The sequence below is a fragment of the Brassica napus genome, chromosome C6 (assembly GCF_020379485.1).
Source record: "Brassica napus cultivar Da-Ae chromosome C6, Da-Ae, whole genome shotgun sequence".
Lineage (NCBI taxonomy): Eukaryota > Viridiplantae > Streptophyta > Magnoliopsida > Brassicales > Brassicaceae > Brassica > Brassica napus.
The window spans coordinates 34,278,302-34,301,943 of NC_063449.1; the positions used below are offsets into that span (position 1 = coordinate 34,278,302).

A 23,642-nucleotide genomic window follows, 5' to 3' on the forward strand; every position below is an offset into this window, starting at 1 on the left:
AAAGAACATAGAAACATTTCGCGGATAAGCATATAGCAAATCGCAACCATCGTTTGAATGAAACCATAACAGGTTTGTATGAATCGTATATGAATAAACATTTTTCGGTAGTGCTACAGAGCAAAACGCAAACCGTTTATGAGATAAATTACAAACGTTTCGCGGAAGTGCTATAAAGCAAATCGCAAACACGGTTCCAAAACCCGTTTTTATAGATCGTTCTTCAATCCGATCAAACGCTTTAGATAGAAAGCGTATTTAGAGTTAAGATTGTAGAAGCCAGATAACCAGACTGAATAAACGAAATAATAAAAGCGATATGTTAAGGAAATAAACGATCGTAAAGAGAAAATATAAGAACAATAAGAAATCGTATTTGCAAATGAACATGGAGTCTAGATATAATCTCTTTCCTTAACTCTAAATATTCGCTCCGTTAGTGAGACAGTAATGTACGAATATCGAGTCCCAGGATACAACCATGGCAGACGAATCACGCTTCACTTGTGTTCGCCCTATCGAACTATGAACTCTACGAAACACTCTCGTTTTGTGACTTACGCTAAGGGAATTTTTGTTGTAGGTTTCGATGTGAAAAAGTTGAGAAATGAAGGAAGAGGAGAGGCGATATTTAAAGAGACGGAGAAGACCCACTTCCCGCAACAGCTGCTGCACGTGGGCGAGAATTTCGCGGAGATCGAGGGAAGTTCAGTTCCGAAACTTATTCCCCAAGACTCTCTCTTATCTCGTTTAAAACTTTCGAGAGGATAAAATGCATGACGTTTTTATTTTCTAGAGAAACTACTTGTCGTTTTAAATAAAATTGCATGCTGTTTTTTCCCGAAATAAATGGCAAAACGTTGAGCTTAACTATGGCAAAACGACGCCTGAGCTGGAGCCGGCCGGACGGCAACGGCGCGCGCGTAGAGAGCCATCTCTTCCTCTAAACCGTTTGAAACAAGGTAAGTGTAATAGCTTGTATATACAACTCATGCTCAGCTCTTGTAAGCGATGTGGGATGTTTCCCAATCCTTCACTAACTTATGCCATTAGGCTTTGATTACATTGGCCCATTGGCCCATTGGCCCATTTCTTTTCACACTTTAATTAAACCCATTTGGTTTAAATTGATCCAACATGTAGTAGCTGAATTGCACTCAAATATTTTGTGATACCTTTTTCGTTAAATGTATGTGATAGATGTGACCTCGTCGAATCACAGCTTTAGAACAAGTTTAAAGAGAAACATAATAAAACACACAAACTTTTTGGCAAATAATTCTTGCGTCTTTTTGGCTTTTCGTTGATTTATATAGAAACAAATACATGAGGAAGGTGGAGACATCTTCTCCATGCAAGTACGTGAAAATGGGTAAGTGGAGAAGTTGGTTCCTTAACGTAAGGAAGGCACATTCTCATTATTTATCTGAAACAAAACTTAAATAAATAAAAAGAACAGAAGATCGGTTCTGTTATGGTTCATACTTTCAGTTTGAGATGATTGTCCCGGTTGACTTCCTTCGGTTTGGTATATGTGACTCATCATTATGTCATCCAACACCTTGTGTGTAATTTAGAGAAAGACAGAACATGAATGGATTTAAAGAAGCGTCTCTGTTCTTGTCTTCGATGTGGTGATTCGATATAAAGAAAATGCTTTGAAGCTGCTCGTGTTAATAGTGATCTAGCATTTCGAGCTTAAGATTCATCTTTTTCTTCAGGAAAGCAAACCCCACCAAATCTGAGATAGCTAGAGAACTCTTTTGCATGCTTTTGATGAATCTTCTTTACTGGGCAAGTACTTATAAATGATGATGAAGATCCCAAAACTGGAAACTTTCTTTGATGATAGGTAATTGTATGGTTATGTGCTTAATAGACAGAGACATGATGAGAGGTTGAAAAGAGGAGGTGATAGAAGTCTGTGGTAACAAAAGATCTTCTAAATATTATTAAATGAAAAGTTAGATTGTTCAAGCGAAGCAAACATTAATCATTAATTTCATCAAAAGCAAAATTTTACTAACATGTTCCCGTAGCTTAGCGCGTGTACCTAATACTTTTCAATTCTTCAAAATTTGAAGTAGGCTTAAGCGTTTTTCCCAAATCGAAATTTCGGCCTTAATCTGGACCGAAAAGCCCGATGCGTCTTCCGAATGCACGTTGACCCGTATCCCTGAGTTTTCGGCAAATGTACATGATTACACCTATTTAACATTTTAATACTCGTTCAAAAATCTGTCAATCGCCAGAGAAAGATATGTAGTCTCCGAAAAATATAATTAAATAAAAATAAGAATGTAACATGTGCGTCAATGTTAACATAAAAAGAATATCAAAAACCCTATAAATAGACATACATCTTATATATTAAAACAGAAGTCACAACCTTGATTCATGTGTGATTTTTTTTTTAAAATGGACCTAATGGATCTATTTCTAGAAAGTCATGTTACATTTAATCTCTAATTTTATTATTTAAATTTTGGACCTAACATAAATTTTTATTGGGCTATCAATAATTGGATTTAAACAATAGATGATTCATTGGATTTATAGATAGTATAAATTAAATAGATATAATTTAATGTTGTAATATTATACCTCCATATGTTAATTATTAATTATAAAGATTTTTTTAAAATAACAAAAATCATATTATCTAACAATGATTAATCTTTACTACTTTAAACCAATGAAAACAAATTTTAAACTATATAGTTTATTTTAAAAATTAAACAAAAACTAAATGTTTAATTATTTACTCGATAATATAAATCTATGAAGCGAAAAGTTTAATTTTTAAAAAAAATTAAATTTGTGAATTGTTACAATATTTTTGAATATGACAATAAAACAATATTTTACTAATCTTTATATATACATTTACGATTTTAATAATGAAATTATAATCCGAAAATATATATAGAAGAAGATACAAATACATGTGAAAGTTTGAAACAATCTATTCAATAAAAAAATATACCGTAAACTTACTATGTTTTTAAAATTGATAGACACATATATGATAATATATGCGTTATCATATGCCAATTTAGAATTGAAAACAAAATGTTTATATAAAAATAAATGAAAACAAAAATCCGCGCAGTCGCGCGGGTCGAGATAGCCTCATGAAACAGAAAAAAAAAAAAACTAAAGAAACGATATGATATCATCTTTATCCACAATTTCTCTTCTTCTTTCTCTTTGTTCGGCAGTTATCTCGGTTGACGCGTTTTTCCAAAAACTTCTGCTACCGGGAGATGTGTCAGGCCCTCGATCTATAGCCTTTGATTCCACCGGAAAAGGATTCTACACTGGAGTCTACGGTGGTAAAATCTGTTGGAACTGTTTTTTGGACAAATGGCTATGGCCAATATTCCGGTGAATTTTTCGAGCAATTTGATTGTCGAAATGACCGGATTGTGGAATCGTAGGATTCATTGTTATGAGCACTATGGTATAGTGTAATCATATATCAAAAACGAAGTTCGTTTGAATGAGAAATGAAAGTCTAAAATAGATTATTTGTAAAATATCTATATTAGAATTATGAGGTAAGAAACCTCTTGTGTTTAAAATGGAGAAGTTATAACAAAGTTATAAAAAACTTTGTAAACAATTTGGTGTGTTAAGAAAAGAGATGTTTGGGCTGGACTGAGATTTATTTGCTTAGCCCAAAGTCTATTGCTAATTATCTTACAAATAATAAAGCAAAAGATCTCTTTGTCTCTCGTCTTTGACTAACGTCTTTGACCAATAATGAATTTGATTTTGGATTCAATGCTGTAACATATGGAGAATCAATACAGCCCATGATTTCATAATCATGATAGAATCAAAATTAAAATCTCCATTTAGTGCTTTGTGATGCACGTTATTTTATGAGGCTATATAAAGCCATGCTCTTCTCATTCTAGATATATCGAATAAAAACAAAACCACTTTCTCCTATTTTTTCTTTTTGTGTCTGAGAGTATAACATAGAAATAGGTTCGACAGGCTTTGGTTCTCAAGTGCTGTGAGACTGAAGATATAGGCAGTTGTATCCTGGGATTCTTAAACGTATCAAACCGGCACACTACGGGCGTTTAAAGGATTAAGGAAAGAGATCTAATCTCGACTCTGCTTCAACCTAGTTCTTTTCAAACTACGGTATTATTTTGTTGTATTTTTTATTCATGTTATTTGTAAATTTTTTGCTTTACATATCAAATATGCCTATCTAGTAAATTTGGTGCATACAGTCTTAATCCTTTAAATTTCATATTGCCTTCTTGCGCTAATGAAATATTTGATTGTGAAGCAATTACATTTAACGGTGCCGTGGAGAAAGCTTAACGCTTTGGATACTCTTTGATTTAACAATTCTGTTTTGCAGGACATGAGCGTTTTGCATATTATATTCTTAATATTATTTTCTGCAGAATCTGATTCGTTTATTGTTTTCCGCTCGTGATTCTAATTTTTAGTTAATTCGCTCATGGATTCGTTCTGTTGCCGTATTGATTTATTACGTCTGCTGCTGTTATTTCAAACAAATTTTCATTAGATAATAGTTTATCTATAGAAAATGATTTGGTTGGTAATCGTTTAGTTGACTTGTTCAATAGTTCATATTGTTTATGTTTATTGGTTAAGCAGATTTGTTAGATTCATTATTATTTTTCCTTGCACGAACTTTTTAGTGTCGTCTGCGGGATTATATAATATTTTTTTTTCCTTCCTATTTACCTTTAATCTTTATTTTGGTTAAGGTTTTTTGGAAAGAAAAAAATAAAATAAAATATAAATTAATTTGTTCTTTAATTAAATTAAAACTGCATCGGTTTAGAATCATGGTTTGATTAATAATAGAGAATTCTTTTACCGTTCTTGTCGAATTGATGTATACGGTTTATTTGAATTTATAATCGAATCTGTTAACATGCTGCTACTCGTTAAAATATGGAAATATGATTTGTCTATTCAATTGATTTTAACGTTAGTGAGCTTGATTAGTTTGACTAGTAAATTTGTTTCAATCCGGTTGATAATTGCTAGACTCATTTTAACGTTTTCTATTTATTAGATAGAATATTGATAAACGTTAATGTCGCTTGATTCTAGTAACTGATTATATATTTTTTTTTTTTAATATTGTCTTTGCATTTACCGCATAGTACCGTTTCAGTTTTAATACTGATTTGCTATTAATATATTTATTCTCATAATTTATATATTGCAACTGAACTTCTATTTATTGGTTTAAAATTAGTATATTAATTCATTTTGTTCTTGTGAACAGATTTGAATTCAATATGACTAACGACAACCAAACTTCGATCGATGGGCAAAACAAAAGTGCGATCGATGCTGGAACCGTTGGTGGTGGTCTTAATGGAAATGGTTCAAGTGAGTCGATGCTCCAAACTCAGTTTGGAAGTGGTCTTCCACATGGAAACCAATCAGTGCCTGGCGCTGCAAGCGTAGGACTGTTGCCCGAAAAGTTCGGTGGGAATGGGTTCAAAACTTGGCATCAAAAGATGCAATTCTTTTTGACCAATTTGAATTTGGATAAGTGTCTCAAAGAAGATCCACCCATTCTTCCATCTGGAAACACAGATCCAATGGTTTTTGCCAGTGTGGATTCGTGGAACCATTCGGACTTTGTGTGCAAAGGTTGGATTTTAAGCCGCTTGATTGACCCGCTGTATGCTGTATACTGTGAGGTGAAAACTTCCAAGCAGCTTTGGACTGCTTTGGCAAAGAAATACAAGTCCGAGGATGCTGGCTGTCAGAAATATGCTACGGCAAAATTTCACAACTTCAAAATGGTGGATTCAAAACCCATCATGGAACAAGTTGAAGCCTTCCAATTGATTACGCATGAGATAGCGGCTGAAGGGATGTCGATTTGTGAAATTTTCACGGTCAATTCCTTCATTGAGAAGCTCCCTCCTAGTTGGTTGGACTTCAAGAACTATCTCACACATAAGCGTAAGGCAATTTCCCTCGAGGACTTGATTGTCAAGCTGCGAGTTGAATCCAGAAACCGTGAAGCCGATGCTGTTCTCATTCGCAAGAATGATGTAAACTTGGCTGAGCACAAGAATAAGGGGAAAGGAAAAGTTCCTCCAAAAAGCACCACAAGCTTTAAGAAGCCAATGGAACATGTGAAGTTCACTGGAACTTGTCGCAAGTGTGGCAAGGTGGGCCATAAAGCTCATGTTTGCCGGAGCAAGGCTGGTTCAAGCTATGACAAGGGGAAGTCTCAAGCTAATTTGACTGAAGATGACATGTGTGCTGTGGTCACTGAAGTCAACAATGTTGAGGACAACCCAAGAACTTGGTGGTATGACACAGGTGCCACCATTCATGTGTGCATTGATAAGGACATGTTTTCCACTTATCAAAAATGCAATGGTGAGGAGCGACTCTTAATGGGTAACACTGGCTCGTCCAAGATTGAAGGCAAAGGTGAAGTGAAGCTTCAGATGACCTCAGGAAAAGAGATAACTCTTAAGAATGTGAAGCATGTACCAGATATGCGGAAGAATCTGATTTCTGGTTCACTTTTGAGCAAAGCTGGATTTGCTATAACCTTTGATTCTGATAAGGTTGTACTCAAGAAACATGGGGTTTACTTGGGAAAGGGGTTTGTTGAAGGTGGACTTGTCAAAATGTGTGTTAAGACAGTCCTACCTTAAAATATGTAAGGGATGTTTCTCATTTGTTTTCCCATTTCAATTCAATAAAGAATAATGCAGTTTTTTCTTATTTGATTGACTTTTTTCTTCAACAATTGTTTGTTCATGGAAAAACATTGTGTATGGAAAAAAAAAAAGGAAAACAAATGTATAAAGAAAAAAAAAACCCCCCATCTTCTCTTGGAGAGAAAACGAACATTTTGAATTAAATCACTATATTTGTGTGCTTTAAAATATGTTCAAAATACGAGACTTGAAAATATAATTTCTAAGTTAATTCAGAAAATGTGGGGGTGAGTAAATCTAACCACACAAGTAATTCAGTTAAATAAATACTGAAAAGCTATAACTATAGTATTGAGTTATATACTTAAAAGTTATGGGCTGCTTTCAACAATTGATCTCGACTAATCTCAAGAGATTATGTTCACTATGATGACAACCTAGGATCCTTTTTTATTATAGGTGTGTCATGAGATCAAATTGTTATATCATCAAAAGGAATGGGTCGCCTGTGAATTAAGACAAGGTTTCGCGGTAACTCTACCTAACTGACTGGAGATCCCAAGAAATAGGTTCAAGGAGACAACTAAGTGAAACTAAGTCTGCCCAAAGCACTGTAAGACTTCGGTCTATACCCAGTTCCTATGCTGATTAAACAGTGCTACATGTAAGGAATACAGGATAAGCATTAGCTTTTAATGATTTGTGACCATTGTTTTGAAATATGAATGGAGTAGTACATGATACTCCTCTAAACAAAACTATTGGCAAATCACCTTGTGAGTGTGAAATGGGGCCGTTTCTAGGAGAATGAAGGAAAGGCTATATTCTCCAAGTTCACTCATGATTACCAGGACTGTTCACGGCCAAAATGAACACAATAGAGAACCTAATCTATGAAAAAATGAAGCTGTGTTTTGGCTATTGTCTAGGTTTACACCAAAGCCCGGGAGGTTCAAGACATCATGGCCACCTCCTGGCCGAGTAAATCCGATAGTTATTAACAATGACTGGTTCAAGGCTGAAAAATTGCTACCAACTCATCATGCAGTGGATTTTTTGTTTATACTCTCAAAAGGTGTTTTTTATCGAGTTTTTTTTTTTTTGAGTCTTGTCGAGTCTTGTCTAGGTAGTCAAGTCTGTCAAGTCTATCGAGTCGTCTAGTGTTTAGAGTCATTTCTATTCATGTGGGGGATTGTTGGAACTGTTTTTTGGACAAATGGCTATGGCCAATATTCCGGTGAATTTTTCGAGCAATTTGATTGTCGAAATGACCGGATTGTGGAATCGTAGGATTCATTGTTATGAGCACTATGGTATAGTGTAATCATATATCAAAAACGAAGTTCGTTTGAATGAGAAATGAAAGTCTAAAATAGATTATTTGTAAAATATCTATATTAGAATTATGAGGTAAGAAACCTCTTGTGTTTAAAATGGAGAAGTTATAACAAAGTTATAAAAAACTTTGTAAACAATTTGGTGTGTTAAGAAAAGAGATGTTTGGGCTGGACTGAGATTTATTTGCTTAGCCCAAAGTCTATTGCTAATTATCTTACAAATAATAAAGCAAAAGATCTCTTTGTCTCTCGTCTTTGACTAACGTCTTTGACCAATAATGAATTTGATTTTGGATTCAATGCTGTAACATATGGAGAATCAATACAGCCCATGATTTCATAATCATGATAGAATCAAAATTAAAATCTCCATTTAGTGCTTTGTGATGCACGTTATTTTATGAGGCTATATAAAGCCATGCTCTTCTCATTCTAGATATATCGAATAAAAACAAAACCACTTTCTCCTATTTTTTCTTTTTGTGTCTGAGAGTATAACATAGAAATAGGTTCGACAGGCTTTGGTTCTCAAGTGCTGTGAGACTGAAGATATAGGCAGTTGTATCCTGGGATTCTTAAACGTATCAAACCGGCACACTACGGGCGTTTAAAGGATTAAGGAAAGAGATCTAATCTCGACTCTGCTTCAACCTAGTTCTTTTCAAACTACGGTATTATTTTGTTGTATTTTTTATTCATGTTATTTGTAAATTTTTTGCTTTACATATCAAATATGCCTATCTAGTAAATTTGGTGCATACAAAATCCTCAAGTATACTCCCGAGACGGGTTTTGTCGATTTTGTATACATGACGACATTATCGTAAGTTATTTTCATCTTCAGGATCATAACTTTTGATGCTTATTATGCTTCTGGGTTTTGTTGAAATTGTTATCTAACGTCAGTAACACACACACAAGCAAAACTAAGAGATACTGTCATAATTTATATATATTTTATTCACTGGTTTGTATTGTTCATTATTACAATTCAGGAAGTCTTCTTTGTGCCATGGAATAGTTGGACCGCTTTTGTTAGGCTTTTGCGGCCGGCCGGCAGGGATAGCCTTGAATGAGAAAACAGGTGATCTCTACGTAGCCGATGCTGCATTGGGTCTTCACGTTGTTTCTCCCGCAGGTGGTTTGGCAGTGAAGATCGCCGATAGTGTTGATGGAAAGCCAATCAAGAATCTCGATGGTCTTGACGTTGATCCAACTACTGGTGTCGTCTACTTCACTTCCTTAACCTCAAACTCGTACCCAGTGTAAAGTTTCTTCTTCCTCTTCTTCTACTATTCATGTATTTATTGTTTTTATTATCATTTAATCAAGAAAGTGTGGCAGATAGATTATTTTTTGTAATTAAATATTCAAATAATTTTGTTTTGAAACATTATTTCTTGCTAAATATTTGTAATTTTTTTTGTTATGTATGTAGCAATCGAGATTGGCCATTGGAGGATGTGACCGGAACACTCTACAAGTACGATCCATCAACTAAGGTTGTCACAATAGTGATGGAAGGTCTATTTCGCTCAACTGGCTGTGCCGTGAGCTCGAACGGCTCGTTTGTGCTGGTGAGTCAGTTGGCAGGGCATGACATCAAGAGGTATTGGATCAAAGGACCTAAAGCTGGTTCTTCTGAAGACTTCAACATTCTAATAAATAGCCCTGAGAGTATCAGAAGAATCGGTTCTACTGAAAAGTTTTGGGTCGTTTCGGCCATGTCATACTCCTACGGCGTGAACCAATCAGCAGTAGTGCTCGACTCTAATGGGAGAGAGTCTAGAGACCTCCAGGGAGTGAGCATATGGGAAGAAAATGGGGATAATCTGGTTAGCGAAGTTAACGAATCCAACGGTAGTCTATATATTGGGACTTTCACTGGAAATTATGTTGGAATTTATAAGCTTTGTAAGCCTTGAATGGAAGGCAGTTCCAAAAAGTGACTGAAAACTCAGTGGGATGGATCGCATTTAATTCTCTATTAGATTATTTATTGAACGTTGTAATAAGAGATTTGTTGTATAGTTTTTAATGGGGATGGACATATGTCCGCTCGGATTCAGTTAATTTATTCAGATTTTGGATTTTTAGAGTTAGAAATTTAAATCGTATTCGGATATTTACAAAATTTAGTTTGGATTTGGTTCGAATCATTGCGGGTTCGGATTCGAGTTCGATTACCCATTTTAATTATGTATTTTTAACAAAAATCCAAATATACTTAAAACTTCAAAATCCAAAAATAAAATAATATAAAATATTAAATTTTGAATAACGTAAGACCAAATATTCTGGGCTTATTAACATACATAATTATTCGACCATACTACAAGAATACCAGTAAAATTATTGGGCGTCGTGTCAATATTGTTGGGCATGTTGCAAAATGGACGTAGTCTATAAACCAATAACGTGTATTTTCTTATAAAACGTTTTTGGTAAATATAATAAAAACACGATACAATCGATTGAAAAGTGTTAGAGTTGCATAGAAAATAATGTGAACTCTTCACTCGGCACCTGAATTCTATTTTTCAATCGATTTCACGTATTTTCCTTTTCTTAAAAACTTTTATGATTTCTGATTCTTTTAGCAATATGATTATGTTTCTAATTCTTGGTATGATATAAAAGCTCCGTAAAGAAAAGCAATATTCGGCTAGACTAAAGATCTGATTTTTTGTGTGGTGTTTTTTACTTCTTTTTCCTTAAATTCATAACCAATAACAATTATTTATCTTCTTTGTGTACAGAAGCCTCAACCATGGTTAAGTTCGGCAAGATACAAAATTTTCAATTTCTAAGAATATTCTCATTCCAGCATTTTAGTTGATACGAATCTTATGATTTTATAATTTCTTTCTTTGAAAATGATATTATTCAGTAGTTGTATGTATATAATTTCAATTCACTAATACAAAGGTTAAAAATATAGGAACTAAAAATGAGCTGATTAAAAAAATTTAGTGTGAACACATTAAATTGTCGGCGGTGGAATTAAAAAAAAAATAGTATGTGAACACATTAATTGTTAAACGATTGTGAAACCGACATGTCAGCATACTTAAATTGAAATCGATACGAAGCAGCCCCGTAGCGAATATAGTGTGAATACATTAATAATGCATTACTTTTAAATTATAAGGGATTCAATAATACTTGTGTATTACAATAAATAATCAACGGCAAAATGATCTTCACACTGTTTTAAGAAAGAACTAGATCTCGATCCGCGCAACCGCGCGGATTTTTGTTTTCATTTATTTTTATATAAATATTTTGTTTTCAATTCTAAATTGGTATATATTATAATATATGTGTCTATCAATTTTTAAAACATAATAAGTGTACGGTATATTTTTTAATTGAATAGATTGTTTTAAACTTTCACATGTATTTGTATCTTCTTCTATATATATTTTCGGATTATTATTTCATTATTAAAATCGAAACTATATATATAAGATTAGTAAAATATTGTTTTATTGTCATATTCAAAGATATTGTAACATTTCAAAAATTAAGAAAGTTTTTTAAAAAAATTAAACTTTTCGCTTCATAGATTTATATTATCGAGTAAATAATTAAACATTTAGTCTTTGTTTAATTTTTAAAATAAACTATATATTTTAAAATTTGTTTATATTGGTTTAAGGTAGTACAGATTAATCATTGTTAGATAACATGATTTTTTTTATTTTAAAAAAAATCTTTTTAATTTTAAAAGTTAACATCGACAAATATTTAAATATTTAACATAAGGAGGTATATTATTACAACATTAAATTATATCTATTTAATTTATACTATCTATAAATCCAAAGAATCATCTATTCTTTAAATACAATTATTGATAGCCAAATAAAAATTTCTGGTAGGCCCAAATTTAAATGATAAGATTAGAGATTAAATGTAACATGATTTTATAGGAATAGATTCATTAGGTCCATTTTTTAAAAAAAAATTACACATGAATCAAGGTTGTGACTTTTGTTTTAATATATAAGATTACACTCAAAAATAGTTTTAAGTTATTTATAACACAATAAGGCAGTTTCTGCTACAGACACAATTTTCTCTAACTTCATCACATATCGTTCAATTTTTCAAGTTAAAACAAAACTATATTGTAAGCAGTAGGATCCACTTTCATCTCTCTCTCTTATCTTCTTTATCCGCTTTCATCTCTCTTTTAACTTTTTTGTTTCTCTGAAACTTTCTCATCTTCTTCATTTCAAAACCTTTGACTTCCAATCTTTTTTTTTCAAAAGATTATCTTTGCAAAATTCAGATTGAGCCACGAATTCAGCTCATAGTGAATGATTTACCGTGATAGACCATAGATATCATGATTGATATCAGTCGACAAGTTTTCCACCGCAATTCACAGGTACGACGAGCTCCACTACCATCTCCTTTCTTCTACACAGATCTTCTCTTCTGCAGTATCTCAAGTCTGATGGGAAGCCTCAACGTCGTTCCCTCAGCCTCTCTTCCACGGTGTCCCAAGAGGTCTTCGTGGTTACCTCAGCCTCTCTTCGTGCCTCTGATGGACCATGAAGGGAAGCCGCCGTCGCCATTGTCGAACCTTGAAATTAAGTTTTTTTAATTTTTTTTCTTTTAGGTTTTTTAAAAAAAAAGTTTTTTTAATTTTCATATGTGGTCCTTTTTGTATGTGGTCCTTCTAATTTTAAATATTTTCACTATTGCCATAAAATTTTCAGATTTACAAAAGTCCTCTTCAGTTAACCTAAAACTTCTAAATTTGCATTTTATACCCTATCGAATGAAATGAAGAAATAAATTTAATAAAAACCTCTAAATACATCTTTTTATCAACTATACTCAAAATCATTAAAATTATTTAATATCATAATTTGAGAAATGTATAAATGAATTGGTGTACATGTATCGTTTAGTATAATATTGTACACAGGGACATTATAATATATGTGTACACGTTCACGATATGTGACACACTGAGTATCTTTCAAGTATCATTCAAAATGTGATTTTAAGTTTTTGGGTTCTTAACCAGACAATGAGATTTGCGGTTTAGTGGAAAAACATGATATATAATTGTGATCTAAGCAGATAATATTATTTTAATTGTGATATTCTATGCAATTGTGATGCATTTTGTTTATATCTAACGAACATATGTAGTGTACACATGTACACTTTGAAGTTGATGTACATATGTACACTATGAAATAGATATACGTGTACAATATGAGTACTTAGATGTTATTATTGCATCTTAATTAGTTAATTTAGATTATTTAAGTAGTATTTAATTGTTAATATTGTATTTGCATACATAACTGCATAATCAGGGTCTGGAATGCATACATGTGTAAATTTGTACATGTTTATACGTGTATATGTGTATATGTGTACATATGTACATGTGTACATTTGTACATGTTTATATGTGTTTACTAGGGCAGGTCCGCGCGAATCGCGCGGAATTCAATTTATCGTTTTTTTATAAAATATATAATTTTGTGTAAATTTTCTTCTATGTTCAGTTGGTTGTAATTGTGATTATGTTAAGAGAATGAGATTGAGTTTTCAATTACCATAATTCTTTTATTATGTCAGAGTATCTAATACTCTGGAAAATAAAGTTTTAACTTTGAGGTAATCTTAGTCACTAAAAATTAATTTTGTAGTTGTTTAGGACAATGTCATTGCTACTATTAGTACTTGTTGTTTTTTTTTATATTTATGTTATATTTGTGGATTTATTTTTGTTTTATGTTATGACAGTAATTTTCTTGAGATATACTAAAGCAAATGTAAAACACACCAAATAAACCGAGAAATAATATGCTTTGATGATTATATATTTATACTTATATAAAATTTTAATCTGGCTATAGGATATATGCACAAACAGAACTTATACGACCATATATTTATTATGTACAAAAATATTATAAATCAGCAAAATACATATTAAACTAACTATTATTTTAAAATTATTTTATTACGATATAGTACAACTTAGTTAATAGAATAACTATATATACTTTTCGATATTTGTATTAAAACTATTTGTAAATCTAAAATATGAATATATTAACATCTCAAATTGATAGTAAAAGAAGACATTTCTTATAAATTATTTCATCTAATCTTTAAATATTAAAATTAAGAATATATTTATAAAATAGTGATAATAATATTTCTGACGTTCAAAACATAACTTTTAAAAAATTAAGTAAAATAATTAATGTACACAGATTTAAATTTTTTTATAAAACTTAAATTATCTAGTTTGTGGATATAAATATAATTTCTATCTAAATATTTTTTTTGAGGATAATATTGCACTCTAAACTAAACCCGGTTAATATGAATTGCACTCACATCCAAAATGTGCAATTTTCCTATATATTTGTTTTAGTTTCAAAATCATAATAATCTCCGTATAATACACTACATCTATTTATTATTATTTTTTTTTTCCTTCAAACTAAAAACTAAAACATATTATAAGCACATTTTTTTCTTTTTAGTCTAATCCACTATTACAATATGTAACAGAAATCGAGTACTATTTTGTATCTGTAAACATACTTGTTTAATATATATGCCTAAACATCCTATACAATCAATACTAACAAACATATAATCTCTGAATAAGAATACTTTTCAATGATCCAAAAAAAACAACTTTTGGATGTTTTAAAGATACATAAGCAGAACGAACCCGATGTCAGACGGCGTTGGTAATGTTAGATGCGCTTGTGACTGAGCAAGGACGACGACGTCTTATGTTACTCCATTATCTGCCTGCAAGTCCAGTCTTTCCTCTGTTTTATCTCTTAACCATAACTAAAAGTTGTTTTAAAAAGATCTTATAGTATTGTCAAGATATGTAGTGGTTGCGTGTAGTGGTTGCGATGGATTTCTTTATATACATATAAGTGCTTACTGATGTGCATTAAAGTGTCAGTTACATACTACTGTATGTATGGAAATGCGAAGAGATATATTCATTTAACAAAGTGATGTGTTTTGAATTCAGGGACACGTGGCGCGACGACAGCCTTCGACTTTCTAATGTGGCATCCTATGTGGATGGTCTAGAAGTGAAGAGAACTCTTCTTTATATATATAGATAGATGTGCACATCTTCACTTGTGTACATTGTATATCATTAAAACAAGTACTGTACAATCATGTTTTTCCACTAAAACCGCAAATCACATCGGCTAGTTAAAAACTCAAAACCTAAAATCACATTTTGAATGATACTTGAAAGCTACTCAGTGTGTCCAATATTCTCAACGTGTACACATATATTCTATTGTCCACGCGTACAATATTATACAAAATGATACATGTACTCCGATTCATTTGTACATTTCTCAATTTATGACATTTAATAATTTTGTGTACATATATGTTATATTATATTTTAAATTCATATTTACATATTGTAAGGACTGGATTAAATAATTAAAAGTTTTTGGACAGTTAAAAGGGATGTATCTAAGAATTTGATAGTTTAGGCCAAATTAATAATAGTCTAAAAAATAAAGGACCAAATGTAAAAATATGGAAAAAACTTCATTGTTGCCCGAGCTTCACCGTGTCGCACCGTAGTGGATTCCGACCATCACACCCACCACGACATACTGTCACAGCGCGAGGCGGATGAGTTGCGGGGTATGACGTGGAGGAGGAAGCTTGGTCGTGTTGATTCATGGCGAAAGAAAAGACGAACCGCAATCGAACCGGGGTTCATCAGAGTCACGGATGAGGACCATGAAGCACGGCGAAAAGAAGCTGTGAAAAAAAAAAGATGAGATTGTGTTTTTATTTTATGAACTGAAAAAAAAACAAGATCTGAGAAAAAAGAGTAGAAAACAAAGATAAAAAATTAGTGAGTCCTATAAATTATATTCTAGTTATACTTTAGTTAGTAATGAATGAAATATGTTAAGAAAAGTTAAGAAAAAGTGTACTAGGAGCAGAAACTGTTTTATTGCGTTATAAAAAACTTAAAATTGTTTTTAAGTGTAAATAACCCCCTGTTTTAATCTATATTATTAAAAGAGAAGTACTCATTTGAAAATGTTCTTACTTTATTAATTAAATTTCCTTTTTTTTTGCTTGTCTTTTTCAGTTGCATTTATAAAATATCCTAAAACGAATAAAACTGCCTAATTTATTACTTGTCTTTTCAGTTACATTAATGAAATATGCTTAAATGAATTTAAACTTCCTATTTTATTGTTTGTCTTTTTCAGTTACCTTAATGAAATATCCTTAAATAAATTTGGACATAATGTCATTTAATCAACCAAAAAAACTCATGAGTTATCCTTACGTGCATAATTTTAATAATGGAGATTTTTAAAAACGTACATCATTAAAATGTTACCTAAAACATGCTCACTAATATATAACATGCATCAATAAAACTAGAATTTGACTCACACAATTGTACGGATATTATTTTCAGTTGATTAAATTTAAAAATAATTATTTATTCAAAAAATATTTAAGAATGGCTATGTTTTTAAAAATTATATGGTATTATTTGCTCATAACTCATTTGTCATTTGATAAATTGTTAGAAAGAAAATTTTAGCATGATATAACTCAGTTGTCATTTGCTAAATTTATAGTTTTTATTTATATTTTTTATTATTTAATTATAATATTTTCATTTTATATTTGAAAGATAAATGAATTTTCTTTCAAACAATATTTTTGTAAATGTATTTTTTTAAAAATAATCAATTAAAATTGTTATTATCATTGAATATCATTATTTTTGACATAATTTGAGTCTTCGTTTACATCAAAACTTATCATATTTTAGGATAATTTTAATTTAAAATGTAATTTTCATATTTTTCAAACAAATTCTAAAAATATTTTTTAAATATTTTGTTATAATTGTTAAAAAAATATTGAGTTGCATTTCAAATAAAAAAGTAAAGATATTAAAAATATTCTAATTAAAATATGTAAAATTTAATATAGTTTTAAGAAAATGGTCAAAAAAAAATTACACATAAAATAATCATGATTTTTGTTAACTGGGCGGATCATTATTTATATGATATCGCATACGAAGAAAAATTTCTGTTTTTAAAATTATCTAATGAACTCTATACTCATTTTTTTATATTTTTTATATGATATCACACATTCGTAAAAAAATAGATAGTTTAAGATGCAAAAAATAATATTTACTTAATGAATATAATATGAACGAATATTACAAATACATCATTTAATAAAATAAATAATTAAAAACTGAAAATTCATATCCGCGAATGGTCTAGTTACTTTTATATTGATGTCCTTTTAAACTAAAAGGAAACACGATAAACAAGACACAATATGAATCGATCGTTCATAACGGAGTTCGCCTTCGGTTCCATTTCCTTCAGAACCGTCCATGTTCTTGTATCCGATGTGGTGATTCGATTAAAAGAAAGGCTATATTAAGAGCTGCTCAATGGCCGGTGTTGATCTGATTTAGCATTTTTTCTTTTTTTTTTCTTTTTTTCCTTCAAGGTCTCCGTAATATCTGATATCCCTCATGTTGACTCAGTCGGAACCCCTGCTCCTAACTCAAACCGTATACCATTTTCAAGTACGACGGCTGGTAGATTATCTGGTAAAGCTGAAGGATTATGCGTTCAACAGCTTTCGTTAAGAAGGTTCTCTCCTACAAATTTTCTATATGCAGTAAAACTCACGCCAGACTGTTGAGCTCGCCACCGCCATCATATTATAAACAAATATTATATTCCTGAAAAAAACATCTCTGACAACAAGATCATTTCATCAAGCGATCACAGTTTACACTATGTACACTATTACAGGGGGAGATCAACGGAAACACACATGAAGCTCAAACACACAACATCACAATACAATGACACCGGACTCTACACTGGCCATGGTTTGGTTTCTAGCTACTTACACTACTGATACCTTCCTTTTTCTTCTTCTTCAGTTTCATACCTTTCTGGCTGCTCTGCCTCTGCTCACTTGGGGTCACTTCCACAAGCAGAAGCCTCGACATCACATACGTCAAAAGCTCTTCCCGGTGAGAGAATGTGAAATCAAGGTGAGCATACTCAAACTCATTAAACGATACATCAACCCCTGCATCTCTCATCACCTTGTAGTGTTTCCTCACCATGGAAGGCCGAATCACCTTGTCTTTCTTCCCCGCCACTAAATCCACAGGCACATCGATGAACTCGTAAGACTCCCCTAGATCAAGCGGTTCAGGAGAGCCGTAAACCTCCATGTTAGCTGTCCTGCTCCCGTAATCAAACATCTTGAACTTACCAGTGTGTTTGATCTGAGCAAGATGTTTCGCAACGCCGAAGGATACAGCTGGCATATCGTTCATGTTGTAGTGAGGCGTCCCTAATACTCCAACCCAGTTCGAGCTGTCTCCACCAACTACATAACTCATCAGGGTTTGGACCAGTCCACCAAGAGCAGGATAGTTGTGGAAGTCACGTGCTAGCTTGTTTAGAAGCATCCTGAAGAACCTTGTCGGTATGTAAAAGGCAGGCACGATGTGAGCCAATACAGGACTCACAAAAAGGAATATGTACTCAACAATTGTGAAACCTAAGTTGGAGTCTTCGTGAAATCCAGCAGGTGAAAGTAGGATCAGTCGTGAGAGTCGATGTGGCTTCTCCTTGATTTTGCGAGTGATGACGTACATGAGAATTGCAGCACCGCCTAGGCTATGACAGATGGCACAGAGCTTATAAGGCTCCTCCTGGTTGATTTCCTCGTCGATATTAGGCTGGCTGAGCTTCAGTTCTGAAGTTTTGATTTCGTGGATTTTTTCTATCATCGCTGGGATATCCTCAGTACCATGCTCGTTAATGGAGTATCGCCAGTATCTGCATTTTGATCAACACCAATCAACACTAGGTTGCAAGCATATATCTCAGGCATAACAGTTCTTTTCCCCAGTCTCTACTATCATAAGGAAACTAGCCAGAGCAAGTAGACAATATATGAAGCTAAACTGAAATAAAGAACTCACTCTTTCGAGGATATGTTCTTGTTCACATGATCTCTTGACACTAAACCCCGAAAGTTCCCCAAGAAAACATCATAGCCTGTGAAGTAAAAGAGTGTAAGCAGTTGGTATGTGAACTGATTTACAAGATTGGATTATGAAAAATATGAAGCTTGAACCTTGGTCATACGCCGCAAAAGCTGGAGATCCGACAACTCCATTAGATACCCATCTGAAGAAGAACGCACAGATAAAAATAAATAAAAGAACGAGGAGAACAAATTATGCAAAGAATTTCATGTAACGTGGATATAGAAAACAATACTTCCTCAACCATTCAGCTTAATGAAGTTTGCGACTTTTACAAGTGATCTAAGATGAAGACACCATGAGACTCACCCCATTGAAGAATCCAATATACCATGCTGTAGATAAACAGCTTTCCTTGCATCACGTCTGCAAAGACCAGAAAAACAGTCAGGGATCACATGCTTAAGGTAGAGAAAGGATGCACACAAGTGAGCGTACTATATCAAAAATAAAGTTATACCTTGGTATCCTTTCCAAAAGAAGAACATATCCATCAGATGTAACAACACGAATAGCTTCGTAAGGATACCTATTAAATGTAAGAGATAAATTAATTAAACGAGAGAGGAAAAAAAAAAGAGATTAAGACATCTAAGCTGCCCCGTTACCCCAGCTCTGTTATGACATCTTGACATGTTCGAGTATCCGTGTTCATAGAGCTGTATAAGCGCGTGGGCCTTTCCGTAAGAGATGGATCAGTATCTCCTAAAGTAGCAGTCTGCACAGGTTCATCATCTAAAACATCATCATGACTTTCTTTCCGACTGTTACTGCGAGAAGAGAACCATGACGACATTTTCGCAAAAGCTTCCGAGGGAGAAAGGATCATATGTGTAGCCCTGTGGAAAAAATCAAAAATAGCTTCTATACAGATCTCAATAGCAAGATGAAGATCCTCAATGACTCCGCGTCTTCTATCAGTAGCACGGTTGGGCACATCATGGTCTTTGCTCGACATAGTCTTGCTAACACGAGGCCTAGGTGAACAACGTTGGTTCCTTCTTGGACTCGTAGGAGCTCTTGTACTACTTCGCTTATAGAACAAACGAAGAAAGTACTGCGGTATCCATACCAAGATCCGTAAAGGGAATATCAACCACCAGAGAAGGAAGGTAACCCACTCAGTCCAGTGGCTTTCAGGATTTGCAGAAGCACTGGCCCAAGAAAGGCGTGAGCTTTGAGAAGAAGGTGAAGCAGGGAGGGCGCCATCACTCTCTTCTCCGGAGGAATAGTCCGAGCTCGAAGTATCGGAATCCACAGAGAGCTCATGAACGAATTGATTGAAAGAAGAAACCCCACTGCCATCAAAAGTCGAGTTAAATTAGAATCATCATCATCATCATCATAAGCACAAGATTGAGAAATGATTGTGGTACTTGTGCATCCAGCGTGGCAAGCGTGGTCCACGGAAAGTGGGCCTGAGCTCCCAGCCATGGAGACCTTCGAGAATATTAGCCTTCCCGGGGAGAAGCGTCAAGAGAAGAGCGGAGACTCCGTTAATGCATCTAGCAATGTTGTTCAAAGACTCATATGTAACAGTTTTCACTGACCTGCACTACAAGACAAATACATAATCATCCATCAACAAATGTGACTGAACATAATCTAGCAATGAAATTTCTAATGAGAAATCGGATTAGAAAGCTCCTCCGATTACGAGATATTTAAACAATATAACGAACTCAGAGATGGTCACAATAAGAGAAATGGACTCACTCTTTGGTGACAGCGAGGGCGTTATCTACGATCCGTTGCATCACTTTTATTTATAAATCCTAACTCAGATTTTAGAGAAAAAATAATCTGATTCGGCGATTTCTCTCCGATATCCGCCAAAATTTTCCAGGAAAACGACAACGAGAAAAGTTATATCCACCTGAATAGAAATTCCGATGGATTCGTTGTTGATTCGAGAGACTTTGACCAAATCGCAATGGAAAATCAGATTAAAAAAAGGAAAACACAGAGACCCAGGAACCGAGATTCAAACAAATCCAAAAATAAACAAATACATTGGGAGAATCCGATATTTTAGGGGCACGTCGGCGATTCTTGCCGTCCAGAGGATGAGAGAAGAGACCGGATTGATGACACGTGGATAACCGTTATTGGATAATATCGAATGTGACAAACTACTACTACACGTTTTCATCTAACGTTTGGGAGACGGAGAAGGTCGATTTACCAAACACGCACACGCTCAAATAGAGAGCAACGAGTAAATTGCCTGAGATCAATAACTGCTTCTGTAAGATATTTTTATAATGTCGACAAAAAAAAGAAGAATATATTTTTTTAAAGGAGAATTTGGTTTATATACAAAACACAAAGGGAAATGAAGAATATACTGGTGATTTTGACATAATTAAGTCGATGACAATTAGCCCAATAAATGTCCAATTTTGCCCTTTTTAAGTACAAGTTTCCTGTCGGTGAAGCGAGATGACGTCTGTGTTTCACATGGTATAGTCATCTCCTCTGCGTTTCAGATGGTAAATACATGTATAGATGTATACTATTTACTAGAAGATATATTACATAAGACACGCTACAGTTCTAATAATCGCATATGGTTTCACAGTATTCAATAAAAACATGTGGAAACTAGTTGATACAAATATTCCATTTTCACCAAATCACGTGTTTAAATTCCCTGGTATGGACATGAGTGGCCTATAAACTATTTACCATCAAATCATCAGCAGAAGGTAACGTCACCAATTTATTTACCATATGCAGAAAAAGACAACACACTTTCAAACAGAATGGAAAACAAATATACAGTATAATAAGTAACTTCAAATAGAACATAATCCTATAGATAATGCAAATATAATATTAGATGTAACACAACATACGTAAATAATGAATCACCGAACCCTCCTATACCCAAATCCCTACTTAGTAAATCTAAACCCTAGGTAGGATCCTGTAAACCCAAATAAAATCTATAAATTACATTTGAAATCACATTTATTTGTTCAATAAATAATACCTAGTATGGATCTTATATAAAATAGTATATAAATATATGTTCTATTTACGTTAGTAGAGCATCATACGTAAAATAGTATAAAAAAAAATAAGAGCATTTGTTGATGAAAATAACATCTTTGAACTACATATGATCCTAACATTCATACATAACATCTTCTAACATTGGAACAAAACAAATTTTATATCCCAAGAAAAAATACAAAAAATGACATAGAAGAGAAACAAAACCGATTGTTTAATTTAAAAGAAATAATATAGAAATACGTAAAAAACATAATACTGTATATTAAATAGTATAGTAACTTTACATAGAAAGTTACAGTACTAAACAAAATATACTATACTATAGTTTTTTTATACCCAATATAGTATAGTCTATGAACTCATCTTCTTTATCTTTTCCTCTTTTCAGAAGTAGTGACACTCATTCGCCAGCTCACTGTCATTATTACTTACTACCATATATTGTTGGCAAGCTATCTTCTTCATCTCTTATTCTTTTTCTGATCAGTTGATCTGCATCCGGTTCATCATCGTTAACCTTCACCACCATTAGATCTGAATAATAGTTGAAATCAGCCTGATGCAATCATATTTCCAATTTTGCTTACAAAAGCAAAACCATAATAAAAAAATCAAAAATATGTTTGCGAGAATCAAAGATTCGAGAGGAGAAAAAAATTAATGGAAGAAAAGAGAAAAAAAAAACACAAAACGATTGCATCGGTGACTCTAAAAAGATATTTTGGCAAATATGATAGAAAATATGTTGAATATCATGGTCAACATATTTTTTAGTTAGATGGTGAATTATAATTTTTTTGTTTATTATACAGTGCAATTTCCTTTTTTTAATAAGATTCTTCAAATTATAAACACTTTTTTAAAAAATTCCTTCAAAAACAAATAGGAAAAATTCCTCTAGTTGCACATGGAAACTTTTGCACATGGAAACTTTTCTCTTCCAGTCATTTGTTTTTGGAGATAACCTTTTGCTTAACGCATGTGATTAAATTATTTAACAACCAACCGAATTAAATTGGTCGTGGCAACTATTGTACTTAGTTTATAGTGTTATTATTTATTAGTATATGCTATAAGAGAAGTACTTTTTTTACGACAGAACAGAAAAATAGGACTAGTTGAAAACCTAACCATAAAAAAACTATATACAATGCCCAAGCAAATTCAAGAGGTTCACATAAAGAGGTGGTTTTTCTAGTTAAATATATGCATAGGCTCGCCTGAATAATAAAAACTAGATTAAGATCTGCGCCTTACGCGAAATAAATATTATATATAAAAATTATTTTATGTATTATATGTTCTTACATATTATGAAATAATAAATATATATTGAATAATTAAAAGTCAGTAACTATTACATATATAATTAAATTGGTGCGAACGTATAAATCAATTTTATTAATCCAAACAATTTTTTAAAAAATTTGATAGGATAGGTAATTAAATTTAAATGATATTAAC

The 23,642-nt window shown here is 32.7% G+C and overlaps 2 protein-coding genes across 3 annotated transcripts; one reads left to right on the forward strand and one right to left on the reverse strand.

Annotated features, from left to right (window-relative positions):
• The first annotated feature begins 9,006 nt into the window (after nucleotides 1-9,006).
• On the forward strand, nucleotides 9,007-10,978 carry LOC106403773 (protein STRICTOSIDINE SYNTHASE-LIKE 12-like). The gene is made up of 2 exons (XM_048760025.1): nucleotides 9,007-9,300; nucleotides 9,474-10,978. Exon 2 carries the CDS (start codon nucleotides 9,553-9,555, stop codon nucleotides 9,958-9,960), a length of 408 nt encoding a protein of 135 aa, XP_048615982.1. The 5' UTR covers nucleotides 9,007-9,300; nucleotides 9,474-9,552; the 3' UTR covers nucleotides 9,961-10,978.
• A 6,824-nt stretch (nucleotides 10,979-17,802) lies between these two features.
• Nucleotides 17,803-21,391, reverse strand: LOC106406362 (lipase member M). Of its 2 annotated transcripts, none has more exons than XM_013846997.3 (8): nucleotides 20,874-21,391; nucleotides 20,534-20,707; nucleotides 19,766-20,455; nucleotides 19,618-19,686; nucleotides 19,467-19,523; nucleotides 19,247-19,299; nucleotides 19,092-19,167; nucleotides 17,803-18,945 (listed from the first exon to the last, which is right to left on the reverse strand). In XM_013846997.3, the coding sequence occupies exons 1-8, from the start codon at nucleotides 20,912-20,914 to the stop codon at nucleotides 17,988-17,990; spliced, it is 2,118 nt and encodes a 705-aa protein (XP_013702451.2). In that variant the 5' UTR covers nucleotides 20,915-21,391; the 3' UTR covers nucleotides 17,803-17,987. The 2 variants fall into 2 exon arrangements, with proteins under 2 accessions (XP_013702451.2, XP_013702453.2); XM_013846999.3 differs by having other exon boundaries at nucleotides 20,534-20,712; nucleotides 20,874-21,390.
• Between the last annotated feature and the right edge of the window lie 2,251 nt (nucleotides 21,392-23,642).

Coding starts and splice junctions, on each gene's coding strand:
- LOC106403773 (XM_048760025.1), top strand. CDS start 9,553: ATGGAAGGTCTATTTCGCTCAACTGGCTGTGCCGTGAGCTCGAACGGC.
- LOC106406362 (XM_013846997.3), bottom strand. CDS start 20,914: ATGCAACGGATCGTAGATAACGCCCTCGCTGTCACCAAAGA. Junction 19,687..19,765: donor GATGTCATAACAGAGCTGGG/GTAACGGGGCAG, acceptor TACATTTAATAG/GTATCCTTACGAAGCTATTC. Junction 19,300..19,466: donor ATATTGGATTCTTCAATGGG/GTGAGTCTCATG, acceptor GTTCTTCTTCAG/ATGGGTATCTAATGGAGTTG.